This window comes from Protopterus annectens, chromosome 10.part0 (assembly GCF_019279795.1).
Source record: "Protopterus annectens isolate FY-2018-M chromosome 10.part0, PAN1.0, whole genome shotgun sequence".
NCBI classification, from domain to species: Eukaryota; Metazoa; Chordata; order Ceratodontiformes; family Protopteridae; genus Protopterus; species Protopterus annectens.
In genome coordinates this window covers 432,822,662-432,849,993 of record NC_056744.1, presented here as the reverse complement: position 1 = coordinate 432,849,993, position 27,332 = coordinate 432,822,662, and the positions used below count along the sequence as shown (strand labels likewise).

General features: G+C 36.7%; 1 protein-coding gene across 4 annotated transcripts in view; it reads left to right on the top strand.

Annotated features, from left to right (window-relative positions):
• Positions 1-27,332, top strand: part of TIE1 (tyrosine kinase with immunoglobulin like and EGF like domains 1) — a 521,980-nt gene that overhangs the window by 449,633 nt on the left and 45,015 nt on the right. For all 4 annotated transcript variants that reach the window (XM_044085330.1, XM_044085328.1, XM_044085331.1 and 1 more), the window contains one exon: positions 15,527-15,597. In XM_044085330.1, the coding sequence (XP_043941265.1) occupies positions 15,527-15,597 (71 nt within the window). The remainder of the gene's footprint in view (positions 1-15,526; positions 15,598-27,332) is intronic.

Genomic DNA, 27,332 nt, shown 5'->3' with positions numbered 1-27,332 from the left:
ACAGTAAACCGATGATTTAGGTGGTAGCAATAGATGAAAATCATTGCAGAATGACAAAATAAAATAAATTCCCTATCTAAAGTCACTGATAAATGATGAAAGTAGCCATTGAAGTATTTGAAGGTTAACCCCTTCTGCGCACACATACACACAAAAATGAAATAAAAATGTAAACAGACCTGTATGTAGTCTGTTCTAGCTGATGCACACTCACTGCGGTTCGGCATAAACTACAGCAGTTGCACTAGCACTGGCACAAACTACATTATAAAAATGTACTGCAAATTGGTTGCCATGGTTACAGGTGTGCACAATATATCTTACAGCCATTGCTGCTCACATGTATCAATGTAGAGAAAGAAAAACCTAAGAAGTGCAATGTATGCAATGCTGTTATCTAAAGAAAAGGGAAAAGGTTTATTTTTAAAATAACACTATTGGATAATAGTGATATACCATAGGCTGTGAATAATTTATGTTCTTACCCAATATGGGGGACTCTAGCTTCTTCACTTTAGCATTCACAGAATATTTGTTCCAGTATATAAAAGTCCTCTGCCACAAACTAGGAGACTGAGTTGTAGGAAGATATCATGCACCCAAACCTTAGAACAGTTAGAACATAAAATCACGACTGTCGCTCATCTTGTGTATTCAAATAAGACAATGAGGCTTGAGTGTTCATTTAAGTAGTTTATTACACACAAGCACATCAGGATGCATGACTGAACATTAAACTTAAATAAACTGACTGCTGCACACATACATGCTTTCACTCCCGCTGCTCACTCAAAATGGCACTCTTGCTTGCACGTGCTCAGTACTTATATGCACAAGCCCACGAACTGGAATGGCTTTTAAAGGTACAACACACACTCTGAAATACATCCTTCCTCTTTGACTATTCTGTACTGCAATGAAAATGACAACTGGATAAGAATGCAAATTATACAGATATATACAAACAATAACAATCATGTCCAGGTTGCCATGTATTTGGGATTAGGTCTTGAGGTACAACCTGACCTCGTAATATAAAAATTAGAACTGGGTTTAGCAAGAGGGACAGTCACTAGGGAATGTTCTTCTTCAGGATTTTCAGGGATACTTTCAGGAACAGGAACAGATGAAATGTTCTCTGGAACAGGAACATTGGACAAATCACTCTGAGAATTAAAGTCTCTATTATAGACAAGATGCTGTAACACTGTCCCAGACACGGTAATAAATGTCTCTGATTCTGCCTGAATTCCATCTCTTGTGGCTCAATGATGTACGATCTCGGTTTCTCATACAAATGTTTCACAAGTCCTATTTGGTCATATCCTTTCACTGTCTGCATCCTCACTCTCTCTCTTTCTTTTAATGGATTCAGAGGCTTACTGGTTTTATCATAGTAGGACTTTTGGGACAAAAGCTGCTTTAGGAGTTGAGCTTTTACTGCTTTGTTGTTTTTAGCAGTCAGAGTCAGCATATTCTTACTGATTGGTAGCGTGGTTCTGGTTTGTCTCGACATTAATCTCTGGACAGGTGAACCAAGTAAATTGTCATGAGGAATGTTTCTGAGATTAAGCAGATTAAGAAAAACATCAGTATTGTCACGTTTGGACTTCTCCAACAGCTGTTTTGAACTTTGAACTGCAAGTTCAGCCAGGCCATTCGATTGTGTGTATTCAGGACTACTAGTAACATGAACAAAATCCCAAATTTCAGCAAATCTTTTAAACTTCTTGTAAACTGTGCGCCATTGTCAGAAATGATTTTGTACGTACTACCATGGACAGAAAAATGTCTCTTCAACTTCATAATGACAGAGCTAGACATGAGATTATTAAGTAGGTCAATCTCAAACCAATTTGAATAAGAGACTACTAACACCAAGTAATGGTGACTATTCCATTCGAAAATATCCATAGCTACTGTCGACCAAGGTAGTTCAGGAATCTGGCTTAGTTAAAGTGGTTCTTTTTGTTGATGCAGTTTAATACTATTATAAACAGAACAAGCTGAAAGTTTTTTTCTCGATGTATTTTGACATAGAAGGCCAAAATACTAGTCCTCTCACCCTTCTTTTGGTGCAATCAGTTCCTGAGTGTCCACAATGCAATATTTTAATATACTCTTGTTGCAAAGATTTTGAAACAATCACTTTTGGACCCTTCATGATGATACCATCTTCCATCAAAATCTCATTTCTGTAAGGAAAGTACTGCTGCATGTCTAGTGATAAACAAAATTGCTTTGACAGCCATCTTCGACAGATAAAGTGGTCGAGCTTCTGCAGACTTGGATCTGAAGCTGATCTGAGCTCATTAAGATATGTGGAAGAAAAAATTCTCACTTCCATGACTTCAAAATAAGGTTGCTCATTTTCATGCTGTTCAATGTATTTTCTGGGTGATCTGGATAAAATATCAGCAAGATAAAGAAGATTGCCTTTTGTATAAACCAAATGAAAATTGTACTTTTGCAATTTCAACATCATGCGTTGCAATCTCACAGGAGCTGTGTGCATTGGCCTTTGTAAAATAGTTACCAAAGGTTGGTGCTCAGTCTCAATTTGAATAGGTTGGCCATAAATAAAATCATGGAACTTTGAACATGCAAACACAATTGCCAAGAGCTCTTTCTCTATTTGAGCATACTGCATCTCAGTTTGGGTCAGAGTTCTGAATGCATAGACTACTGGTCTGCCCTCTTGAAGAATAACTGCACCAAGACCAAACTTTGAAGCATTACAAGAAAGAGAGACAGGTTTGTGGACATCATAGTATCTTAAAGTGGATGGACTGGCAATTCTCTGTTTCAGGACATCAAATGCTCTTTGGTGTTGTTCCATCCAGGACCAGGTTACATCCTTGCATGTCAGCTCTCTTAGCAGTGCTGAAAGGTTACTCAAGTCTGGAATAAACTTGCCCAAGTAGTTGACCATGCCAAGAATACATTGTAAGCAGGTGACATTGTCTGGAGCTGGCATCACAAGAATTGCAGTTTGCTTGGAAGGATCTGGTCACAAGCCTGAAATGGTAAACAAATGACTCCCTAAGTAACTTCTTGTACCTGAACTTGCATTTCTGAGGATTTAGCTTAAGATTCACTTCACGAGCATGTTTCAGGACTTTCCTGTGGTTTCTATCACCATTCTACTTCACCATTGCCTCCTACAAGAATATCATCTACTAAAATAGCACAGGGATAGCCAGAAAAAATTTGCTCCATCACACACTGAAAGACTTCACTGGAAGAATTTATCCTAAATGGCATTTTCAAAAATCTCTACCTTCCAAATGGTGTTCTGAAAATGGTTAGCAATGAAGATTTTCAGTCAAGCAAAATTTGCCAAAATGAACTTTATGTATCTAAGACAGACAAACAGTAGCATTTGGCATAAGAGCTGCAACTTCCTCAACTGTATGCATTTGATGATGAGGTTGTTTTAGATCTTTATTCAAATATCTTGGATTAATACATATTCTAATATCATATGAACTTTTCTTATGAGCTACCACCATGAAGGATACCCATTCAGTTGGTTCTTCTACTGAACAAATTACTCCTAGACACACCATTCTGTCTAGCTCAACTTTGACTCAGCCCTGCATGGCCACTGGAACTTTCCATGCTGGTCTGATAATTGGGCTTGCCTCATGGTCTAACTTCATGGAGTATAGAACTGGGAGTTTGCCCAACTTGTCTTCGAAAAGCTCAGCATAATTAGAAAAAATAGTTTGTGAAAAATGTTCGTTGTTACATATCCTTACATGGTGGACTTCTCATTAAATGAAAGCAGTTCCATTTTCAAACTGTCTTTGAGGCCTAATAATGACTGTAAGTGCCTCTTGACTACTTAAAATTGCAAGTCATAGCTGTTGCCAGCAGAATAACATGAAAGCACTACTGAGCATTCAGTTTGAATTTCTTCACCACCATAAGAAACAAGCTCTGTACACTTTGCCAGATCAAGCTTCTCACCAGCTTTAACATTTCTGCTGACATAACACTGCACTTTGAACCAGTATCAACTTTGAGCTGTACAGGTCTTCCATTAATCAGAACAGTACCAAATCTACTGAATTGACTGTTTCATCAAGCACAGACATACCATCAACATAAAAAGTAGGGTCACAGCATTCTAATTGATCAACTTGCCTCTTTGAATGGTCTCTTTTAATAAAAAAATGTGCCCCTTTCGATTTACAAAACTTTTTGAAATGATTCCAATTTTTACGTGTGCCACTGCTGACCAAAAGCTAAGCACTTCTCTCTTTTGGGCTCATGATTACCTCCACAATTATGACAGTTGATTATGAGGCCTGTTACAATTTTTGCTGACTCACCCTTCTGCTTTACTGTGTGTGCCCTAGGTTTTACTGTAGCTACTCTGGGTTTTGCTAGGGAGGCCCAGGATGTCTCCCAGCTGTTAGGCCTGTATCTTTTAACCTCATGCTGCATACTATCAACATTAGCACTGGCAATCAACACTAGCAACCTGGCACTATAAGCATGCTTTTCTCATTCGTAAGCATATTCATGTGCTTTTCTGTGAGCTCATATATCTGACAAATCTCTATGGCCTTATTCAAAGTTAAATCACTTTCTCGAAGCAAAATCTTTCAAACTGCATCTTCTTTAGTACCACACACAAGCCTGTCTTTTATCAACTCATCTCTTAAATCACCAAATCTGCACATTTTTGCCTTGTTTCTCAAGTATATATGCTGCAAAAGTTTAACTCTTGTGTAAACTATGTGCCTTTCCATTGTAGTATTCATTTGGCTTACACATTTCACTAAATTTATATTTTAAGCACTCAAGGTCTTCCCATGTTTCAGCCAGTATCACAATATGGCAGTCTTCCCCCTCCCCTGCATACACTGCTGGGGCATATACAAATGCACGCTCCCATTTAATGGTTTCTGAACCAGCTAGATTAAGCAGAATAAATGCCTTTGTATGTGTGTCTTTGTCAGAAAAAGTACCCTGAATGAAAATATCATACTCTTGCTCAAACACTCTCCAGTTTTCAGCAACATTATTATCAAATACAATTTCAGCAGGTCTACAAAATTCCTCTGCCATGCCAAGAAATTGTTTTGTAATTATACTCAGATGCACACACTACGTACTTGAAAAATATTCAACTGCACAATAATCTCTTTGAAATGACTGTATTCTGTGAAATAGCATTACTGTAATACTGCACACACTTGCAAACACTTTGCACACCTTGGATATTTCAAATAGCTTTAGTTAATAAGGAAAAGAATAACATAGTAAAAAAATACAGTTGTTTTTCCTTTTTTATACATGTTACGTGATTCGGAAGTTATTTCAAGCATTTTTGTAAGCATTTTGAGTACTTTTCATCAATGTATCATAGTTTTGAACATTTTTTTTTAATTAGAAACTCTTTTTGAATGGTTTTAATGTTTCATTTTATATTCATTGAATAAAAAGTCATTTAAACACATTTTAGTATCTGAATTTATCTTTCTGACCTGTTTGCGAGTCTTTTGAGCTTTGAATGAGTCACTTCTGTATATTCCTCCAGTTGTAGCTGTTTGTCTCATGGTCTTTAGAAAGATTTACTTTGATCCCATTCTGATACCAAGTCGCTTGTGTATTCAAATAAGGCAATGAGCCTTGAGTGTTCGTTTAAGTAGTTTATTACACACAACTACATCAGGATGGATGACTGGAACGTTAAAATTAAATTAACTAACTAACTGACTGACTGCTACACATATACATGCTTTCACTCCGGCTGCTCACTCAAAAAGGCACTCTTGCTTGCACATGCTCAGTACTTACATGCATGTGCCCATGGACTGGCATGGCTCTTAAAGGTCCAACACACACTCTGATCTGCAATGACAACTGCAACATCGTAGCTGTAACTGGAATATATCCTCTGTGGCAGGACTTACTTTAAAAATGGAACTGCTATTGCACTGCTCTATCAGAATGCTGTGATGATGATGTATACTAACAACCATGGTGAATATGTTTTTTTTTTTTCTGTCGTGCCAAGTGTCTGAGATGCTTCTGAATGACTTTATTAGTTTTATTAATAGCAGTACTGATTTTTGTAAATTTGCAGCCACTCAGCCAAGAGACCACATAAGCTTCTTTTTGAATGTAGAGATTTTCAAGTGCTCTGATGGTGGCTGGTTAGAATTTTTTTTTAAAAAAGTTGTTGAAAGCATTTTTTTTTTTTTTGCATTTTCACAGTCATCAGGCCATAGGATCTTCTAGGTTAACTTCTGATGACTGTGGATTTGTTGGCAAGCAAAATGACTTGAATGGTTTTTGCACTGAGAGGGAATACCTCAAGACAAAGGATGATGTTCAGGTCTCCAATCCATCTGTCCATCCATCCATCCATCCATCCATCCATCCATCCATCCATCCATCTATCCATCCATCCATCCATCCACAATCCCTTTTGCCTGTTTTTGCACATAGGGCCAGGGTGTCACTTCAACAGTGACAATCATCTAGAGTCAAGGTTCACACCACTCAGTGGCTAGCCCTGCTGTGGTTCATAATCAGCTTATTATGTGTTCAAGACATGGATGCCAAGGAATTCTCATCAAGAGACAAGTTCAGGAAATGAATCTTGGTATTTATGTCGACAACACATAAAGCTAGTTATGATCATAGACCCGACTGCAATTATTTGTAGTATATGGAGATTTATCTCCTTCATATACTACCATTTACAGAAAAAAAGATAAAAAGAGTAAAGGAGCACAAAGTCTTTATCAGCTTTTAAGGCCTCTGAAAGGCAGTAAATCATGTTAGCAGTGTCAGACAGACAAAAGGCAGAAATTAAATGCCCTTCTGTAGAACTAATGACTTTAAAAGCTGTTAGACACTTCGTTGTTCCAAACTTTTGTTTATAAGCATGGAAGAGCAAAGTATCTAACAACTTTTAAAAGATGTGTTGCCTTCCGCTGCTGTTCCTTACTGGCTGGCACTGTCCACTGTTTCTCCTATAACAAAATCCAACCTTAGCAGTGCTTAGATGTCCTTAAAATAAAGTGTCAAGCTGATTTTGGATCATAATTGTTGTGATTCGTGCACTACAGTACAGTTGGAAATCTTTAAGGTCTTTCAATAAGGCTTGGGCTACATTTGCAAACAAAAATAAATATTTGGCTCCCTTCTGGGAAAACAGAAAATAAGCAATGGAAGTAATTTTATTTTCTTTCTTTGTGTCTGCACTTACTTCATCAGCCATTTAGATCTGCTTTTGTAGTGTCTTGTCTGTTTTTGCAATTTGTTTACTGCTTTGTTTTCCTGTTTTGAGAAATGTGTAGGTCTAAGGTATTTTTCCAACAACCCACTTCCTGTCGTGTTTTTTTAAACGTTGTTGCTTTTGAGTTGCCAACCTCTACTCCACTCTAAATTTTAACTTTATAAGCCCCTCTCCATCTTATCGCATCTATTCATTCTACTGGGCACTGAAAAATCAAACTGCGAAAGCCTTCCCCTTAGCCTCTTAAAGCATGTGTTAGCCTCTGTTTCATGTCACTGTGCTCAGTGCACACTGCAATACTCAAGTTTTACTCCCTTCTTTCCAGCTTATTTTTCAAACTTGTAACATCTGGGACTAGACTACCAATCGCTGGAGTGCTTGGGAATTGCTTTTCAGAAATTGCTTACTGGTTTTAATATGAATTTTAATAACACCAAAGATGGGTCTTACATATAGAATGTGTTAAAGTCATGTTATACATTTTAACAATGTAAATATTTATTTATTTATTCATTTTTTCATTTGATTACAACACAGGGTGTGAGGTTAAAACATATTCTTTTATATTCTTTCATATACTGGTACTTTAAATAAATTGATGTCTTTTATATTCAATTAGCAATTACTGTAATTGGATTCATTTAATAGGGCAGGGTATATAATTAGGAGTGATGCACTAGTCAGTATTTCAGTTTTTGCTGACGAAGATTGTTGATCGAAAACGCATTGTGGATTGTTCAGCGTTATTTTGTGTTGCATTTCACCAATAAACGGAGCTACTTGGATTGCGGGTTTCCATCGTGGTGTCTTAGGCAAGATTTTATTGTGGTTACTAGCTTTTATTATTTTGCCTACATCTCTTTTGTGTTTTGTTTCCTTGTCAACTTTCCATACTGCTCTGCTGACATACTTCCTGCTCTCCCTGACTAACTAAGCTAATAAAAGAAATAAAACAATTGTGATCTGAACTCTGAGTATTCACTGCGTGGCTGATTTAGAGTACAAAACACCTTCAGTGATCACTGTACACAAGCTACAGGAATTCACTCTACCCACACCACTACAAGCCAATTAGTATTTGCCAACCAATTAATATGTGGTGTGGATATCCCACTACTGCCAAACAATGTTACATTTTTGCAGTTCAATATTCAATGCAGTCTTTTCACATTTAAGAGAACAAGCCTGTGGCTTACATTAATATTTAAAAATGACAAAATTATCAATAGAATTCTATCAGGCTGGTAGCCTTTACCTATCTTCACAGACCAGATCATACATCTTGTGACAGAAGGTGCTTTCACAGTCTTTCTGGGTTGTTAAGCACTCAAAGTATAGTCTTTTATTGGCTAGATCACTCAGGAGTTAGATTTCAGTTTCTTTTCTGTTGTTATAAATTAGACATGTTTGCACGGAGATGCTCACTGCACAGTGGAAGCTGGCTGGTGACTTCAACTACCCCTCTATAGACTTAAAACCTATACTGCCTCCAACTTTCAGGCATAATGTTTCATGGGCTTTATTTACACAAATACCCTTGACAATCTACCCAGGGGTTCAGATATACTGGACATAGCACTCACCAGTCTGGGAGAGAGCAGCACACTTCCCTGTGTCATGTCCTTACTGGAGAAGTGGAATCCCAAATCTGTTTCCTTCAAAATAAAAATCAAAATCCAGCAAAAGCTGTACAAGTTACAAACTATTCTGAAACAAACTACTTCCCATAAAGTGAGTCAAGATAGCCTGTCAGGCTAATGAAAACCACAACCCCTTCTACAGCTATGCCCAAAACCATAAAGGTAACACAGCAGTGTGCTGAACTGGTGGTAAATGGTACCAACTTCACCAAGCAGAGTGACATAGTGAATATGCTGGCTGACAAATGCAAATCTAATTTCACCCTCCACCTCTGCCATCCCCTGTGAAATCCCTACTAGCATGCCCACATACCTCTCAACTTCTCAGCACAAGAAATCTGAACAAAGCATAAAATAATGGGGGGGGGTCCAAAAATAGGGATACATTTACACATTGCTCTTATAATCTTACAAAGTTGCTAGAATTTGTGATAGCATGCATTTTCTGAAGGATATGAAGTCTGAAACTGAAATATATGTTACTATGTAGTAACTTCAATCTTTAGTCATCTGCCAGACACCCACAAATTTTATGAGAAACAAACAAACAATATGAGGCAAAAATCTGTACATTCTATACAAATCTGGACCATTGACAGATATGATAACCCCCGACTATTAGCAGGGAGCATGTCATGGCATGACTCACTAAAACCAAATACATAGCCTCAATGGGCCCAAACAGTATTCTGGGTTTCCTCCTAAATAGCTTGAAACATGACCTGTCAGGATTACTTTGAGTCAATTTTCAACTACTGCATCAAAACAGGCTATGCACTATGTGAATGGAGTACTGCAATGGTTATCTCTCTTTACAAAGGTGGACTATCAACCAATCCCGGAAACTACAGACCTATTAGTTGACTAGTCTAATATGAATCTATGAATTATCATGGAAATGATCAAAAAAGACATTGGAAACCTATAGACACTGGGCTCATACCAGTTTGGTTTTGTCAAAGGAAAGTCATGCCTACTGGCAACCTGGTAGACTTCTTTGAGGGGGTCACCAAGGCAATGACTGAGGAGAAAATGGTGCTTACTGCCTACCTAGACCAGGCTAAGGTGTTCGATACAATACCTTACCCAGTTATTGTTGACAAACTCACCAAACTAGGCATAATCCCTACATGACTCACCGATTACCAGCTGGCTTACAGATAGAATGCAAGAAGTCAGGATTGGTGAGACCATTTCCACCAAGAGACAGGTCACTCACAGAGTATCTCAGGGCTCAGTGCTGGGCCCACTCCTGTTTAGGATCTACTTCTCAATGATCAAGGCTAATATCAAGGGCCTCTGGCTCAACAAATTGGGAGCTGTCATAGTCTCCTCCCATGATGCTAACATCCTGCAAGAGGGTGTAATGCAGACAAATGACTTGTGCCAAAGTCAAAAATTAAAACTCAGTGCAAATAAATGCATTATAGTCCTTTTGCAAGACATCCACCCAGGTTAATTACTCCATTGATAAGACACCACTAAGAGCTGACCAGGTAACATATGTACACAGTAATCGAGCTTTTGACCAATATGTAGCCAAGGTATACGCATTCTCCTACAGATTACTGACAGGCAATCTATCCCTGGCATATAAGGCATTGTAATATTTAGCCCTGATGGACCTTTGCACATCTGCAAAATGGGTATCACCAGAAACACTAGATCTAAGGATTTAAACTTTGCTTGTGACATAACTAGAACAGGCTGATGGACAGATATATGTATCAAAGGATCCCCATGCTCTGGAATAGGTTCCCCATCCATGTAAAGCAGAGCCCATGACTAATCCTATTCAAACATAAGCTTGGTCATTGGATGGGAAAGTGAAAATTCACCCCCTGTCTGGCTCCCATGTCTCTGATAGACAGAGGATGGCAGTAAATATTCCATAACTAGCATATTCCCCCACTAAACCTTTAGCAATCTCCTCAGTAACATACCTCTCTTAGATGCCCATATTACATGGGAACTCAATTGGGATGGGTTGTGCAGCTAGGCTCATAAAAGCTCTGGTGGTCATTAGTCTAGTGTATCTATGAACTTATGAACCTATGAAGGAAGTTATTACAGAGTGTAAAAACAGATTTAAGCCCACCATTCAGCAGAGTATATTGAAAACTGTTAAAATGGGACATGAAGTGCACTGGAACAAAAATGTATAGGTACGTATATACCTGTGTGTGTGTGTGTGTGTGTGTGTGTGTGTGTGTGTATATATATATATATATATATATATATATATATATATATATATTAGTCAACATCTAAACTGATACCACAATATATTGAAAACACGAATGTTGAGCTGCTACTCTGCATGCACCAATAAATCACCTTGGTGCATGCAAAAATGAAAACAAAAACAAAAAATATACAAAAGCATTGCTTTTTAAAGAGGCCAAGCCAAGCCCCTCCCCTGTGCACCCCCCACACCCCCCTGCTCTATATTTTTACTAAGTCTGAAATTGCACAAAACTGATGAAAGAGAATATTCTCAAACCCCAAGAACTTTGCAGTCTTACACATCTTTCTTTCTGTTTAGTCTACTAAAAGCAGTCAACTAAGATGTTAACCAAACAGTCAGCCAAAGCATGTACAATCATAGCTATCTGTCTATATTCATATATATATATATATATATATATATATATATATATATATATATATATATATGTGTGTGTGTGTGTGTGTGTGTGTGTGTGTATGTGTGTGTGTGTTTAGATAGCAATTGCACTCAAGGAAACGTATCATCATGAACCTCATAAAGACACAGGCAACCTCCAAACCCTGGATCCGACCCAGTTCGGCTTCATCAAGGGAAGATCCTGCCTGTTAAACCTGGTGAATTTCTTCAGGGCCACTAACGAGGGCACATCTGTGCACACAGCATATCTTGACTTGGCAAAGGCCTTTAACACAATCCCACACTCAGACATTACCAATAAACTTAACAAACTGAATGCAAACCCTTTTGTTGTAAGATGGGTTGCCTGCTGGCTCACACACTGGTAATACACTATCAAAGTGGGTGACTCCACATCAACCAGCAGACCTGTCACCAGCGGGGTGCCACAAAGGCTAGTCCTGGGCTCCCTACTACTTGATATGTACTTCTCAGAAATTCAGACCAAAACTAAGGGGCTGTGGCTGACCAACTTTGCGGATGACTGTAAACTTTGTGCAATTATTGAATCCCCAAATGATGTCAGTATTCTTCAGGAGGGTATTCACAGACCAATGACTGGTGTCTTAGTCATGGTCTCAAACTGAATGCAAAGAAATGCAGCATCATTCCCTTTGGTAAAAACCGTGTCCCTTCACACTATCAAATCAACAACAATATCCTATGTGCCTACAAAGTGCTAAGAGATCTGGGATCATAAGTAAACTGCGACCTTAACTTTGACCATCATGTGTCTACTGTAGTAAGGAAGGCTTTCTACACAGCACACTTGATTAGCAAAGGCATCACTTCTAGAGCAAAGGAGGTTATACTCATCACTAATCAGGTCCATAATCGAGTATAACAACCCTTTCAGCATGTACCGTACAAAACACCTGCAGCAATTGAAGAGACCTCAGAGGTTCCTAACTAAGAAGATCAAGGGACTCCAGCACATGCTTTACACATATCACCTAAAGTCCCTGTCACTATACTCAGTACTGTATAGACTTCTTAGGGGAGATGCCTGGCTTAGAGAGCAATCTTCAACCCAAACCTAATGAAGTTGCTGCACATCTATAAATCAAATGGGATGAGAGCTACCCATTTCAGGGATTTAAATCTCACCTGCGACTTGAATAGGACATGCTGGAGGGATAGATTTGTCTCCCAGAATCTGCCATGTCTTTGGAATAGGCTGACAATTCATATGAAGCAAAGCACCTCTAAGACACTGTTGAAAAGGAACCCGGACGAGTGGATGGGGCGCCATCAATTCTTACCGGGGATAGCGCCCACAACCCTCCTGGACATGGGCAGTCAATTTTAAATAAAATCCTGGGTATTGACTAGAATATTTATGGTAGTACATTGGGATGAAATGGCTAGGCCTGATATGACCTCTGGGTTGATAGCCTAATAGCCACCTATGATCCTATTATCCTAAATGTCTACAATTGATCATTTTAGTTTAATTATAGTGATGTATCCCTTTAAAAGTTTTGATGTGGTTTGGTGCCATTGGTGCTATTTAATTTGGAGAAAGTGATAGGCTTTTTAACTCTGATGAAGTTCCATGTAATTTGGAATGAAAGTATTTGGTTTATTAAATACTTTTTTGGCAGAGAGAGAGAGAAAGATATAGATATAGCTGTATCTATCTATCTGAAGATATAGATATAGCTGTATCTATCTGTATCTATATGCATACACATATATATATATATATATATATATATATATATATATATATATATATACTGTATATCTATATCTGTATATACATACATACACACACACACACACACACACACACATATATATATGTGTGTGTGTGTGTGTGTGTGTGTGTGTGTGTGTGTGTACTATGTGCAATTTCGATTCCTGGGAGAGTAAGAACATTTTAAAAGACAATTGGTAATTTGGAAAATCATTCAAGGCAAACCTGTATTGGTCATGTTTTAAAAATAACCTGTTTTAAATCCAAACTGCACACCCTTTTGGAAAAGGGAGATATTCTTATTTTTGTAGGTTTTGCAAGCAGTGCAGGTTTGTGAGCAGCATCCCTAATTTAATGGGATTCACACTGGAATAAATTATGAGTTTAAAAGTCACAATACTTATAATTCTTAATTAATCTGTGCAGCCCAGTGCATTGACTGCAGCACTGCATATGAACATATGTATGCCATAGTAAAAAACAGTCCCAAAACACAGGCAGGTGATAGTTTAATAGTCTGTAAGAACTTTTAGAAATAAGTGTTTATTTTAGAACATTTATTAGTGAATTTTTCTAAGGGTGATTCAGAGGTAAGCCTGGACAAAACAGTTGCTTTCATAACTGACTCTAAGAGCAAATTTGTCTCCAAGGTTGAACAATGTCTTCATTATTGAGGTTGTTGTAAAATGTCATTCCCTTCCACACTGAAAATAATAGGTGCTACTATTTTGTTTAGTTACCCATGTTGTTCACAAAAGTGTAACATTTTTTTAAAAAGTTCACTGTCTGCAGATTTGTATATTTGTTAAACATGTAGAGCTTGTAGCAACTGTGTAAATACAAAAGAAAAAAAAATATCTTCTTTGCATTATATTTTTCAGTAAAGCAATGCACTCTAAATGTGCTGGTCCTTATACCTCCCAAAATGTCATCTCCTATTATTAAATGATATCTAACATCCTATAAAGGTGACACATGTATGTTCCACAGTCTCACCCCTTTTGGGAGGTAATATCTTCATGCAGAATCTTTCTCCAACCTCCACCCTCCTTTCACACTAACTAGAACATCCCCCCAGACTTCATGACTCTCCTGAGTATGTCCTTCGCTGTTCCAGACAACCTACCACAGCCCCTCACCCCTCTTTAGCAGTATGCATACAGAAATAAAATATTGACAAGTATTATTTATGACTTAATCAGAAGAAGTTTATGACTGGCTCCTTTGTTTCCTGTGATAACTATAGGTATATATTTGTATGGGTTGAATTTTAGGGCACACAAGAATGGTGAAGTCTGTTTTCAGCTAAGATAAAATCTCTAATTGTGGTACTGAAGTAAAGCATTCTGCCATGAGTGCAGTATGTGATTCCTTTCTTACATGATTTTATTTACTAATTATTTAATTATATCATCTACTATTCAGTGGGTATCCTCTGACCATTATCTGTTGACTTGGCTTTACTGAGACCCTGCTGATCAGTGCTATACAAAATAGTAACAACTCATCTAAGGCAGTCAAATAATACTTCTAAAACACGGTTCAACTGAAATGATAACTGATTGTTCAATCAATAACAAATAGTCTGAAACCCATTTGGTTGAAATTGGGGATCAGAGGGGCAAGTCAAAAAATGTTTATAACTTATCTTAAGATTTTAGTTTTAGAATTACTTATATCAGCTGAGAGGTGCAGGGGACATAGCCCCCAGCAAGGAGAGATGTGAGGAACTTTGTTGTCCCCGTGTAAGTAAAGGCTTGTGAATTGTATGTCTAGTCTTATTGCCTCAGCCAAGCAGATATTGCAGTGAAGTCATTTGCTTAGATGATCCACATCTAGGAAAATAATCAATAGCAGAGAAATGGAAGTATGCCTTAAAATAGCAACTATAAAGTGGATCACTCAGTAGAGCATGCTTTTCACATTTTGGCACAATGATCGTTCAAGGTACATTTTTATGTAGTTATACAAACAAATAAATGAGAAAGAAAACACAAATACATTATAGTACATTCAGCCTTAAAGTAAGGCATCCTGGGAATTTTTAAATACTTACTACTCACATACCATCTGGATATTTTGTTGTCTGTAGCTTTCGGAGCTGAATTAGATAATTTAATTCTTGTACAGTTGTCAAAACCCACTATTCAGACATTTGCCAGCAATATGAATTGTATAAAATGTAGCTTCTTATAATGTCTGAGGCTGTGTTTCATTTTCTCTTTTTTTGGCATTTGTAGGGAAGACTTCCAGTGCGATGGATGGCTATCGAGTCCCTGAATTACAGTGTTTATACCACAAAAAGTGATGTGTAAGTAATCATTCTGAATTTCAAGTTCTGCTTTCTCCTTTACTGCAATTTATTTATTTATTTGTTTTTGATTAATTAATCATTTGATTAACAGGAAAGTCTGAATGGGTAGAAGCCCATTTACTGTGGATGCCCAGGGAGAAAAGTTCCAAATGATTACAAAATATTTTAAGAACAATAATTTTACAATCTTCAAAAATAAAACAAAAACATCTGCAGTTTAAATAATTATGATAGATTAGTAATAATATAATAACATTCGTTAAGAAGCAGTACAAGTTATATGACAATCATTTAATATATATAGAAATTTTAGACAGTTTGTAAAGAAATTAAAGGTAAGTTAGTCTAATACAAACAAGATTTGCAATATGAAGTGAGGGAAAACAGGCTTATGGTATATTTAAAGAGAAAGTCAATACTGTTGCTCTACCCTGTACAGTTTTCATGAAAAGAAGTGAGCAGGAGTTATGCATTTGAAGTAATGCAAAATAGTTTTCTTTTTCTGCAGCATTTTGTATTTGTTGAACTGATACATTCTAAAGAAGATGGTTTGTCCATAATGTACCCCAGAATAGTAATAACAAGCTGTAACAGGACTAGACAGTTGACACAAAGCCCGGGCATCCTGCAGTGGAATTTATTGACTTTTATGTTGGAAGTCTGCCTTGAGTGGTCAATGGCCAGGTCTCCTTTCTCTGGGACAGGTCAAGTTCAAGTCTACCAGAGGCTTGCCCTCTAGCAGAGAGTAGATTGCTCTCATGAAATAGTCTAGCAACTAGTATAGAGGCATTGTTACCCAAGGTTAGCGCAGTCATAGGAAGATCAGTCAACTGTTCATATAACAGTCTAGTTAAATATTCTGTTTTCAGAAATTACATCTTTTTTTTTGATATCCACATAATGCCCTATACATGTCAAAGGAGAAGCTGCAATCCACAGAAGTGGATGTGGCAATGCATGGTTTCATCTTGGTGCAATGTTCATAGTCTAAGATCAGACGCAAAAACAAATATAAAATGTGCTACATGCTTACAATAGCATTAGTTTCACAGAGCATATACAATATACCTCTAACACTATGATCCCATTATTCTTATTTGTAATATACAGGCATTGGAACACCCTCTCCACAGACTTACAGGCTATAGTTAGAGGCAACTCATTCAGCAACAGGTTAAACAAACTCCAAATGAACAAGCCATCCTGCTATTGCACTAATTTATTTCACTACCAGACATAATTTTTGAAGGGACTGCTCTGTTATTATTATTATTATTATTATTATTATTGCAAGTACTAATTATTTCAACTACCAGTTAGTACACTGCATTTGGCAAGATGTAAACTATATCATTGCCAATGAGCGGCTTTATATCCTACTTCAGTGTACCACACTGGCTTATTTAATGGTACGATATAGTCCACTACTTTTTCTGGTGGTAAGCATATTAGTACTATCTTTAGGGCCAGAGTAGGCAATACCATTATTAAATAATTGAATACATTTCTAAACTGATGTAGTTAGAGAAGGCTTTATAATATTTGTTGGCTTCAAATGCCAGTTTTAAACCATGTTCTGATTTGACCTTCCTTATGGTTGATTTCAAATTTTTGCAGATCATTTTAACAGAGCTTCTAATATAGGCACATTTTTGATTTATTGTAGGCCTTAATCAGCTTTTTCCTTTAATCTGTTGCTTATTAATGCTCGTATTCCACCATAGTAGTTTAGTTTGTATGTTCCCTGATATATTGAGTTTTGATTGGTACTGGTTGGTTTACGTCTATATCACATTATCGAAAGTTTACTTAATCGAATCAATAAAGGTCGAACTTTATTGATCAATTAAGTAAAACATCGAATAACGTAAAAAAAAGAAAAAATTAAAAAATAAATAAATAAATGGCTGTGCCCCCCCCCCCTTAAATATACCAACTCCGAGAATGCACTACATTGAGGTAAATGGAAATCTCCCCTTACGGAGATTTCCGTTTACTTGCACGATGTTCTTCACTTTCAGTATTGTCGTGCCGACAATATCAGACTTGATATTGTCAGCTTACGAAAACATGAAGTAGACCCGTTGGTTTATGTTATTTATTAGAAAGGAATAAAATCAATTTGCATAAGTGACATTAGAAGGTGACTATTTGAAATATTGAGACTCAGAATGCAGAGTCCTGAAATATGGAGACTAAAAGACTGAAAATCCAGACTAATATATACTAAGTCTGTGATTACCATTTCTTGGAAAATTCCCTTTTCTCCGAGGTATAGCGATCTCGGAGTTGGTTTGTATATGTTCAGGGGTTGTGGTTGGATTGCACCCCACTCTGAGGGGTGCAGTATGCTTGTCCTCCTGCAAAAAAAAAATTAAAGGAGAAGAGCAATGTTAGATATTCACTTTTCTCCTGTATTTTCAGTCTTTATTATTCAGTGTTTCAGGACTTGCCAATCTGAGTACCAGCGATTCAATATGGAGCACACAGCTGGGACTATAATGGGATTGGATATTTTGCTGTTGAATTTTTTAATGCTTATCTTTTTAAAGTCCTTGAATTCAGAGGTGCTGATTGTGCTGAGTTTAGATTGCTGATTTGTGATTAAATCTGACCAGAAATGAGAATGCCAGAGAAGTAGCACAAATACGTGTGATGTAAGTGAGGACAAGGTCAACAGGATTTGGATTTTCATCACTTGTGGGTTGGTTACTCTGTGTACAAGGGAGTTACAGTTTTTGCATTCTAGGGATTTTCAGGTGTACCCACAGTTGTTGTATAGGCACAGCAGTTAATCAATGAATAGTTGAAATACTTCCGCAAAAGTTATTTCTTATTAAACAGTATTTCAGGAAGTACATTCAGGCTATAAGTTTATAATTTGTCTTTTTTTTAGGGCAATTTCAAGTTTGGTAAGTTCTGACTAGGGTTGTAGAGAATTTGTCTAGCGATAATTGGGTCTCTGACAAAAAGAGATCATCACCACACAGTTTCCTGCAAGTTTGAATGCATCATAGGCACTGAAAGCCAGTATAGAGAGAGTACTAGTGACCATTTTTCTCTTCTACGTGGCGGTTTTGATTTGGCATTTCTAAAGATTGTCTTCACTGGATTATGGTCAGTTATATTTGTGAACTCTTTGTCAAATAAGTCCATATTAAAAAGTTTATAGACCCCATATTGTTGCCAGTGATGCTTTCTCTCGGAGGTTTATAGACCCATATTGTTGCCAGTGATGCTTTCTCTCGGAGGTTTCCTGTCTTCATCTAACAATGATCTGCTGGCATAGGTCATTATTTGTTTTGCTTGTCAGCCTGTACTTAACTATGGATTGCCCCTAGACCTCTGAACAGGCATTGGCTTCAAGCATTGTTTTTCCCTGCTGGTTAAAATAAGTTATTCGGGCTAAAGTAAACACCAAGCAAATGTTCCTCTCTGTTGTATTGCAAAAAAGGCTGCTTCACGTAGTTCTTCTTACAATAAAACTCCTTTATTGGGTATAAACTTTATTCCAAGTAAGGTAGCTATGCTGGTCAAAGTATGACATCTTTGCCAGGCAGTTCATACTTTTCTAGAGCTTTCTAATGTCTCTCAGGCAATTCAAATGCAATACCATGTTTCATGTGATTTCCCCCAGTACTGTTGTGATAGTGCTAAAGTCAGATAAATTTTGAACTGTAGTTTGCCATACATAACAGGTTTCGCCAGTAACCAAAATAGGAGAAATGTGCCAAAACCACGAATAACCTAAATTACACTAAGAAAATGGCACAGAGAATCCAAAAACAAACAAAATGGCCACACAATAAAGCCCAAAGGAAGCTCACTTTAATAATGCACACTAACACTACCAATGTTGATACATTTTCGTCTTAACAAAAGACTTCTTCAGATAATACAACGCAAAGCAAGCAACCCTTCTTAAATACCCTCCCCTAAAAACTCGTCCAATCAACTCTTTATTACAATTAATAACCATTATAAAGAAATTGTAGAACTAAACTAAACTGAAAACTATTATACTGAATAACAAAAAGAAGGAAAAAAAACACACTGAAAACAAGGATTAAGTTAGCGCTTTCGTTTACTATGTCAGCAAACTTCTTCTGATCTGGCAAATAAAATTGAATGCAGTCATAGCCCCAGGCTTAAATGAAGCTATTTCTTTCAAAAGTATTTTAAAATTGAGGGCTTTTCTGAGATGATTTAATGTTTTTTAATGAATGTATATTTTATTATACATGTATTTTTTATTCTTGGAATATGATAGATTAGTTTTTTGTATGATAATTAACTTTGTAATCAGTTAACAATAATGGTTTGTGGGTCCTTTAAATGTGGGCTTGATTTTATGAATTGTTCCATGATGTCATAACTTTGATTGTTTATTTAAATGGTGATTAATTCCTTTGTCAGTTGTCTGAAGAAGTTTGCTGAAATAGTAAACGAAAGCGCTGACTTAATCCTTGTTTTCGGTGTGTTTTTTTCCTTCTTTTTGTTATTCATTATAAAGAAATTAAAAAACAAGTATTAAAATCCATTGAAAATACGTAATATAATTATAAAATCATATGGTATTAATAATCTGCACTAATTAATATACACCAATTCATATACAATACAATAAATGTGTTTAAAATAATTTTATAAATATAATATACAAATATGTATCCTAGAATTCTATAGAAAAGTGTATTTCATACTCCATCTAGTGGCCAACATAATTTTTACAGTTTGGCTGCTCTGAGTTTCAAAACTAGGGCTAAGGAAATAAAATAATTTACCAGGCGTGTCCAACCTGTGGCCCTCAGAGCTCTTCCATGTGGTCCCCAACCTCTAACTGCAACACTGATGTACGCATGCCCCAAAACACTTTTTTCTTTTGTGTTTTTCGCACCTGTGACCTGTAACTCTAACGTTGGTTTGTGCATGCTCCAAAGCACCCTTCTAGTTTTGATTTTTTTTTGCGCCAAAGAAGGATCTGTGTGTTCTTGCCATTATTTCATGCCAAAGAATCAGTGTGTGTGTATGTGTTCGTGCGTGTGTGTGTTTGTGTGTGCTTGCTGAAGAGGGACTCATGTATGGATTTGCTACCATTGCCTTTGAAAGGGACAGCACTTACCTGTGTTAATAGGTAAGTACAGAGTGAGTAAGTACATGCATGAAAGCAGAATGTTTGTTTATGTTAAACTAGAAGAACAGTGTATATGTGTGTGTGTGTGTGTGTGTGTGTGTGTGTGTGTGTGTGTGTGTGTGTGTGTGTGTGCCTGCATGACAGAGAGAGACACATGCACAAAGGGGCTAATGATGATCAATCTACCTCCTGAACACAAATAAGTTGGCTCAGAAATATATCATACATTAAAAGTGCACTTTCATTAAATTGCAGCTTTCCTGACAGAGAGAGTGTTGTATTTAATATGAAATCATACCTCTCAACTGTATGGATTTTTGCTTCATCTTCCAATTTGCGTCTTTTGCTTAGGAAATAAAAGTAGTCATTCAAGGCAATGCACTACCAGGGAGTAAGAATAAGACAGCAGCCCAGGGTTAGTGGGTCAGTATTGGATTGACTTTGTGGGACTGTAGCATATAAAGTTGTATTGTTTTTTCTGACAAAAAAAAAAGCACCCAGTACTGTTTTGTTATTGGTGGGTTCTAAGTAGTGGCAGATTGGACAATGATAAGCATAGCTTTGGTGGATCATCAATACTGGCAAATCAGGTGGGCACAATGTCCTCTTTTAAATGTTGGGGGTTTTAGTGTGCATGTGTGTGTTTGTGTTGGGAGGGCTGCAACAGTAGATGATTATTAAAGACATAGAGACTTACGGACTGTGGAGAATATGTTTCTTTGTTTCAAAACCTGATTGGGTACTAGGCATGCCAAAAGTAGATATATTTTAAGACATAGCTTCTTGCTATTTGCAGTGGATGGATGTTTATATTTAATGGACAATGCTTGCAGTATGAGTGTGGTCCTGTAGGAATCTGAAGGTTGCCAAATCTACCACCGCCAATGTCTTGTAAAGTAACCTGGAAATGGATATTGGGATGTTACTGAAAAATACAGTAAGTGGGCTTAGAAATATAGTTGAATTAAACAAAGTGCACTTGCAATTTGCAGGCCATAATTTAATTTATTTCAGGTAGTCTAGATCCTGGTAGACTGTATACCATTAGACTTAATTAGGGAGAGCTGTCATTCTGGGGAAATAAGCAGCCCTAGTTTCAGTGAAAGTTCTGTGGTTGCTTGCAGGTAGGAAGTTGCAGGATGTGGATGCAATGTGTTTTATTTATTATTTTTAATACATTTGTCATTTCAAAGCATGGTTTTCTTTGTTGCAAAAGAAGGCAGGAATGAATGAGCCATATAATGCTTAACTGACAATAATGGGATAGAAAGATTATAAGTGATGTATAATGTTTGCAGCTACAGTTGTTTCAATGGTGTCTGTGATGCATAACTATTTTTAGGCCTGTGTCTCACTTTTATTTTTCGCGTTGTCCAGATTTCTTGCTCTAAGGCTGAAAGGTATGGTTCCATACTAAATCAGAAGGTTGTATTTACCTTGGAAAACTTTTCAGCATAATTACGAGAAACAGAGCCTTTTTAATATCTCCTCTTATTTCCAATATAAATTGGCATGTGACCTTGCAAATAACCTTCTTATTAAGCTACTTTAATTCTTTTGGAATTGACAGGTATGCTTCACTGGTTCGGACGTAAGCATAGAGTGCTAATGTGATAGCTCAGTAAACTGTCAGTTTGTGAATAACTTCTGTACAAATTTAAATGTCTGAATGTCAATGAATGTCAAATGGCTTTAGACTGGAAGAAAGTTATATGTTTACTCCAGTATGTAGTATGATCTTAGAGAGTTTATGGATTTCTTATTGATTTACTTTTTGCTGAGCAGTTGTTTGCTAATTTATTGATGGTCCTTTTAGTGGTGGGAAATTGCATGGATGAGTCCATCTCTAATATGATTTTTTTTTCAGATATTTTGACTTCCAGACAATTTCATTCAGTGAGTGTGTGTCATGTAATTACTGAGGTTGCCTATTTTACAAGTAGGGGCTCCTTTTTTGAGTGTGTGAGTGTGTAAAAGAGAGAGAGATTGAATATGTATACTGAATATAGTTTTGTAAATGGAATTCTTAGTTAACTAGGCCCCTCTTCTTGGGCAAGTAGACTTGAGTAACCAATATTAGATCTCAGCCATCCAGCTAGGAAAGTTTAGTATGTGGATATTCCAACTGGTTTGATGAAGGTGATGCTACTTACTCAGGGAGTACATTTATCCATCCAGTTGCCATGTTGCTGAGCTACATTGTTTGATAATGAGAGGAGCTTTTTACAGAAGTTGAAGGTTTTTGTATTAAGAAACTAACAAATACAAAGTGGCTTGTTTATGTTGCAGTGAAGGCTGTGGTCTTTGTAGTGAGCATTTTAAGTATAACCAGTATTTCTGAGGTGGAGGAAGTCTCTTAAGACAGGATCTTTCTTAGCTGGAAGGCAAGCCACTGATGAAATTTATAGGAGCCAGTTAGAGACAGGAGAAAGCAAGAAGCTTTTTAGCCTGTTTGGATAACTAAGTGAACTTAGTCCTTTGCCCTTATTTGTCAGAAATGGTTGTAGTCTTTCTTTTAGCAGGGTGTTTTGCTGAGGCACATGCCAAAAGGTTTTTTTTTACTCAGTAATGGCTCTTATAAAGGAAGAATACAGGTTTGTTATGACATCCTTTTTCCTGGATGAGATACCCTTACTAATGATGTGGGTAATATAATAAGCTTTCCATACAACGGAGACAACATGGTGGTCAAAAGTCAATTTTCTATCAACCTGGGTGCCCAAGCACCTCACGACTGATTGTGTGCTTACAACATTATTAATGTGATCATTTGTGGGGTCATCACTCTCTCCAAAGGGGATGATGCATTTTTGGCATTTAGCTTGAGGCCATGTTTCTGGCACCAGTCATTTGGTTGGGTGAGACCCTCTTGTAGGTTATTCAGAATTGTTTTATTAAGTCAGTAATGTGAATTCTTTACTTTATTGCAAATTTGTTGGTTTATTTTTGTGGATTATAGTATTGTAGGACTGCTTACGTTGACATTTTACGTAGTTGGACTGCTGGAGTGGTTTTCCCAGTGAGAAATGCTAGTACTGTAGTGAATACCTGTTTATTTGTAAAAAAAAAAATATATATATATATATATATATATATATATATATATATATATATATATATATACATTAACTAAGATATTAGAGTTAACTGTTAGATTAGAGAATTAGAATTAGAATGAAAATTAGAATTTTAAGGCAAATATTAGGTATTTATTACATTTATTCATTGTTCGAATGCACCTACAGTACAGCCAGGAGGTCAACTTTGGTTGTATGTGGCAGCAAAACAGTTAACTATATGATATATTTTATATGCGGCCCCAAGACAATTTCTGTTCACTCAATGCGGCCCCGGCAAGCCAAAAGGTTGGACACCCCTGATTTAAACCATCCTTTTTATTGGCTTCTGACTTGAGTTGCCAAAACAATTCACAAAACTCTATAGTGGTCTCCCAAGGTCCACCACATGGGTCCACTTCCACCTTCTCTATGACATAAAAAACATATTTAGCTAATGGACAAGTGGTAGTGTGTCTATACAGAGCATTAGTTTCATTTCTCTTATTCCTACCTTTTCTATACAAGTGCTCATCCATTTTCTCAGAAGAGGGGCATTGTAAGGGGGCAGGTTATAAGGAGTAGTAGAATGACATCAGAGGACGCTGATTATGAGGTTGAAAATAAAAATTGAAACAAATGTTTATTGAAAGAGAATACCCAATAGCCCTTATCGAGGAAATTTTGGTGGAAATAAAAAAAGAAAGAAATAAGAAATTTGTCCCCATATTAGGGAAACCCAAAACACCCGAAGAAGTGGAGAGGTTTAGGAAAGAACAGAGTATTACCAATTGGAGTAGTAACTTTATGCTAAATGTTAGTACTGAATCAACAAAAAGTAATAAAGTAGTTTCTACCAACTGGAATAAATTCAGCAATTTCTCGGACTTGAGAAGAATCTTTGTGGACCCCCTAAAATTTACGTATAGGAAAGGTAGGAATATTAAGGAACTACTTGAGACTAAAAAGAAAAAACATAATAGAAAGAAAACAAGAACATACAAATGTGGGAGTTGTTCACAATGTACTTATGTCCTCCAAGGGGAATCAGTTGCCTTAATTAAAAGAGGGATAGATCTTAAAACCAATGGCTATTGCAACTGTGACAACTTGGGGGTGATATACATTGTTTTATGTGACATTTGTGGGGCTTTCTATATAGGAAAAATCACTAGAAAATTTAAAAGACGTATATACGAGCATATGAATGATATCAGAAATAAAGACAAAACTAATGTTCTGTATAGACACACTACCACTTTTCCATTAGCTAAATATGTTTTTTATGTCATAGAGAAGGTGGAAGTGGACCCATGTGTTGGACCTTGGGAGACCACTATAGAGTTTTGTGAATTGTTTTGGCAACTCAAGTTAGAAGCCAATAAAAAGGATGGTTTAAATGATTTTATTTCCTTAGCCCCAGTTCTGAAACTCAGAGCAGCCAAACTGTAATAATTATGTTGGCCACTAGATAGAGGATGAAATACACTTTTCTATAGAATTCAAGGATACATATTTGCATATTATATTTATAAAATTCTTTTTAACATATTTATTATATTGTATATGAATTGGTGTATATTAAATAGTGCAGATTATTAATACCATATGATTTTATAATTATGTATTTTCAATGGATTTTAATACTTGTTTTTTAATTTCTTTAGAATGGTTATTAATTGTAATAAAGAGTTAATTGGATGAGTTTATAGGGGCAGGGTATTTAAGAAGGGTTACTTGCTTTGCATAGCATTATCTGAAGAACTCTTTTGTTTAGACGAAAACGTATCAGAATTGGTAGTGTTAGTGTGCATTATTAAAGTGAGCTTCCTTCGGGCTTCATTGTGTGGCCGTTTTGTTTGTTTTCGGATTCTCTGTGCCATTTTCTTAGCGTGATTTAGGTTATACATTTCAGGTTTCTTACTTCCTTGACGTTTCTAGATGGCGGCATGTTTTACTGTACCTTTCTAGAATCAGGTGGCATTTCTGTGGCAGAATAAAATATGCAGCTCTCCAACTCAAGCGCTTTTTTATTAGATTAACCTTTATTAATTATTTTCCTATTTTGTTTCAGTGTATAAGTTTATTTTTAGAGAAGCATTGTGTTCTTTTTTGTATTCTTTATACCTTGTATGACCCATTGTATTATATGTTAGAATTTCTTTTCTACAGAGAATCCTACTGTTGTGTCATTTAGTCAGCTTCTTTCCATTGTAGCACAGCTGTCTTTGATTCCCTTTTCAAGATGCCACCTGCCCCTACAAATAATGTCCTTAAAAACTCACCCCATACTGAGCTGGGGCTTCTGCAGTCTCTGATTTTCACTGCAGAATCAGACAAATATCTTAAGGCCCCAAGCAGAGAGGAGCAGAAGAAACCTTGTTATATCGTCTACCTTCCCACAACACCATCTGTAGCAAATACCTGAGGTACGACCTGAACACAGTTCATCTAGGACAGAAGGCTTTATCCCTGTGCACCAGCAGAACTTGACATATCATCAATGCAGCACTTATGTCAGAGATCATTCTGTTGCATTTCATGGTCTCTGCATGAGTGGAAAAAGTTGTAGTGCTCCAAATGTCTCTTCGCAATTTAAGTTAAAGGGATTTGGATCTGAAATCTATCTTACTAAGGACCTTTTTCCATAAAGTTGATTGATTATCTCATCTATTGTGGGAGTCAAATGATTCTCTCTTTCTGAGGATCCCTTGCCTATTCTTATATCATTTCATCATCTCACCTCTGCTAGCTTTTTTGGCTTTGGGGGTGCGACTATGTGTGTGATCAGGATCTATGATCTGACACCCTTTCTATCATGTTGAATTTCACTAGTTTCTCTAGGTCTTCTTCCACTTTATTTCTAAAGTGGCAATATATTTTTCTATGTGCCTGAGCTACAGGTGGCTTGTTAAGGTCTATGCTTGACTTAAACTTCATAATTTTCCAATGTTTCAATGGCTTCTGACAAGTTATGTTCCCAGGATCCTTAACTCTTTTAGTGGCCTTACTGTAGGGTAGCTTAAAAATCTGGATCTAGTCCAATGTAGTACACTGAAAGTGGGCTTTGCTGTCTTCTCACATAACTGGAATAATCATGCATGGGGAGAGACTCCAGTGAGTTTGATGCATATATCCTACTAACAGCTTTTTGCATCTTTGGATCCTGGTTTAACTATGTGTAAATGTCACTTCAGTATCCTAACAGGTGCACCAGAGTATATCAGTATTTATTCTTTGGCATTTATATTTACTGTTACATCTGGCCTACTGTTGCTTTTACTCTAAGTAGTGGATAAATATGCATTCATGTTTCACACTGTTACTGCTTTCTGTTACATTCTAAATTCCCCTGATGCATTCTGAATGTAAGGATTTCAATGCTACCTCTTTTTTTATGGAAGTTGTCCCCATAATATTTATTTATTTTATTTATTTTACATTTGTTGACCGGGCTAGTCCAACTGGATATATGTCCATTTTCAGTAGAGGCCCGGGGAGAAAAGCTCCACTAGTTGTACACTTTCACAAAAAGGCATAAA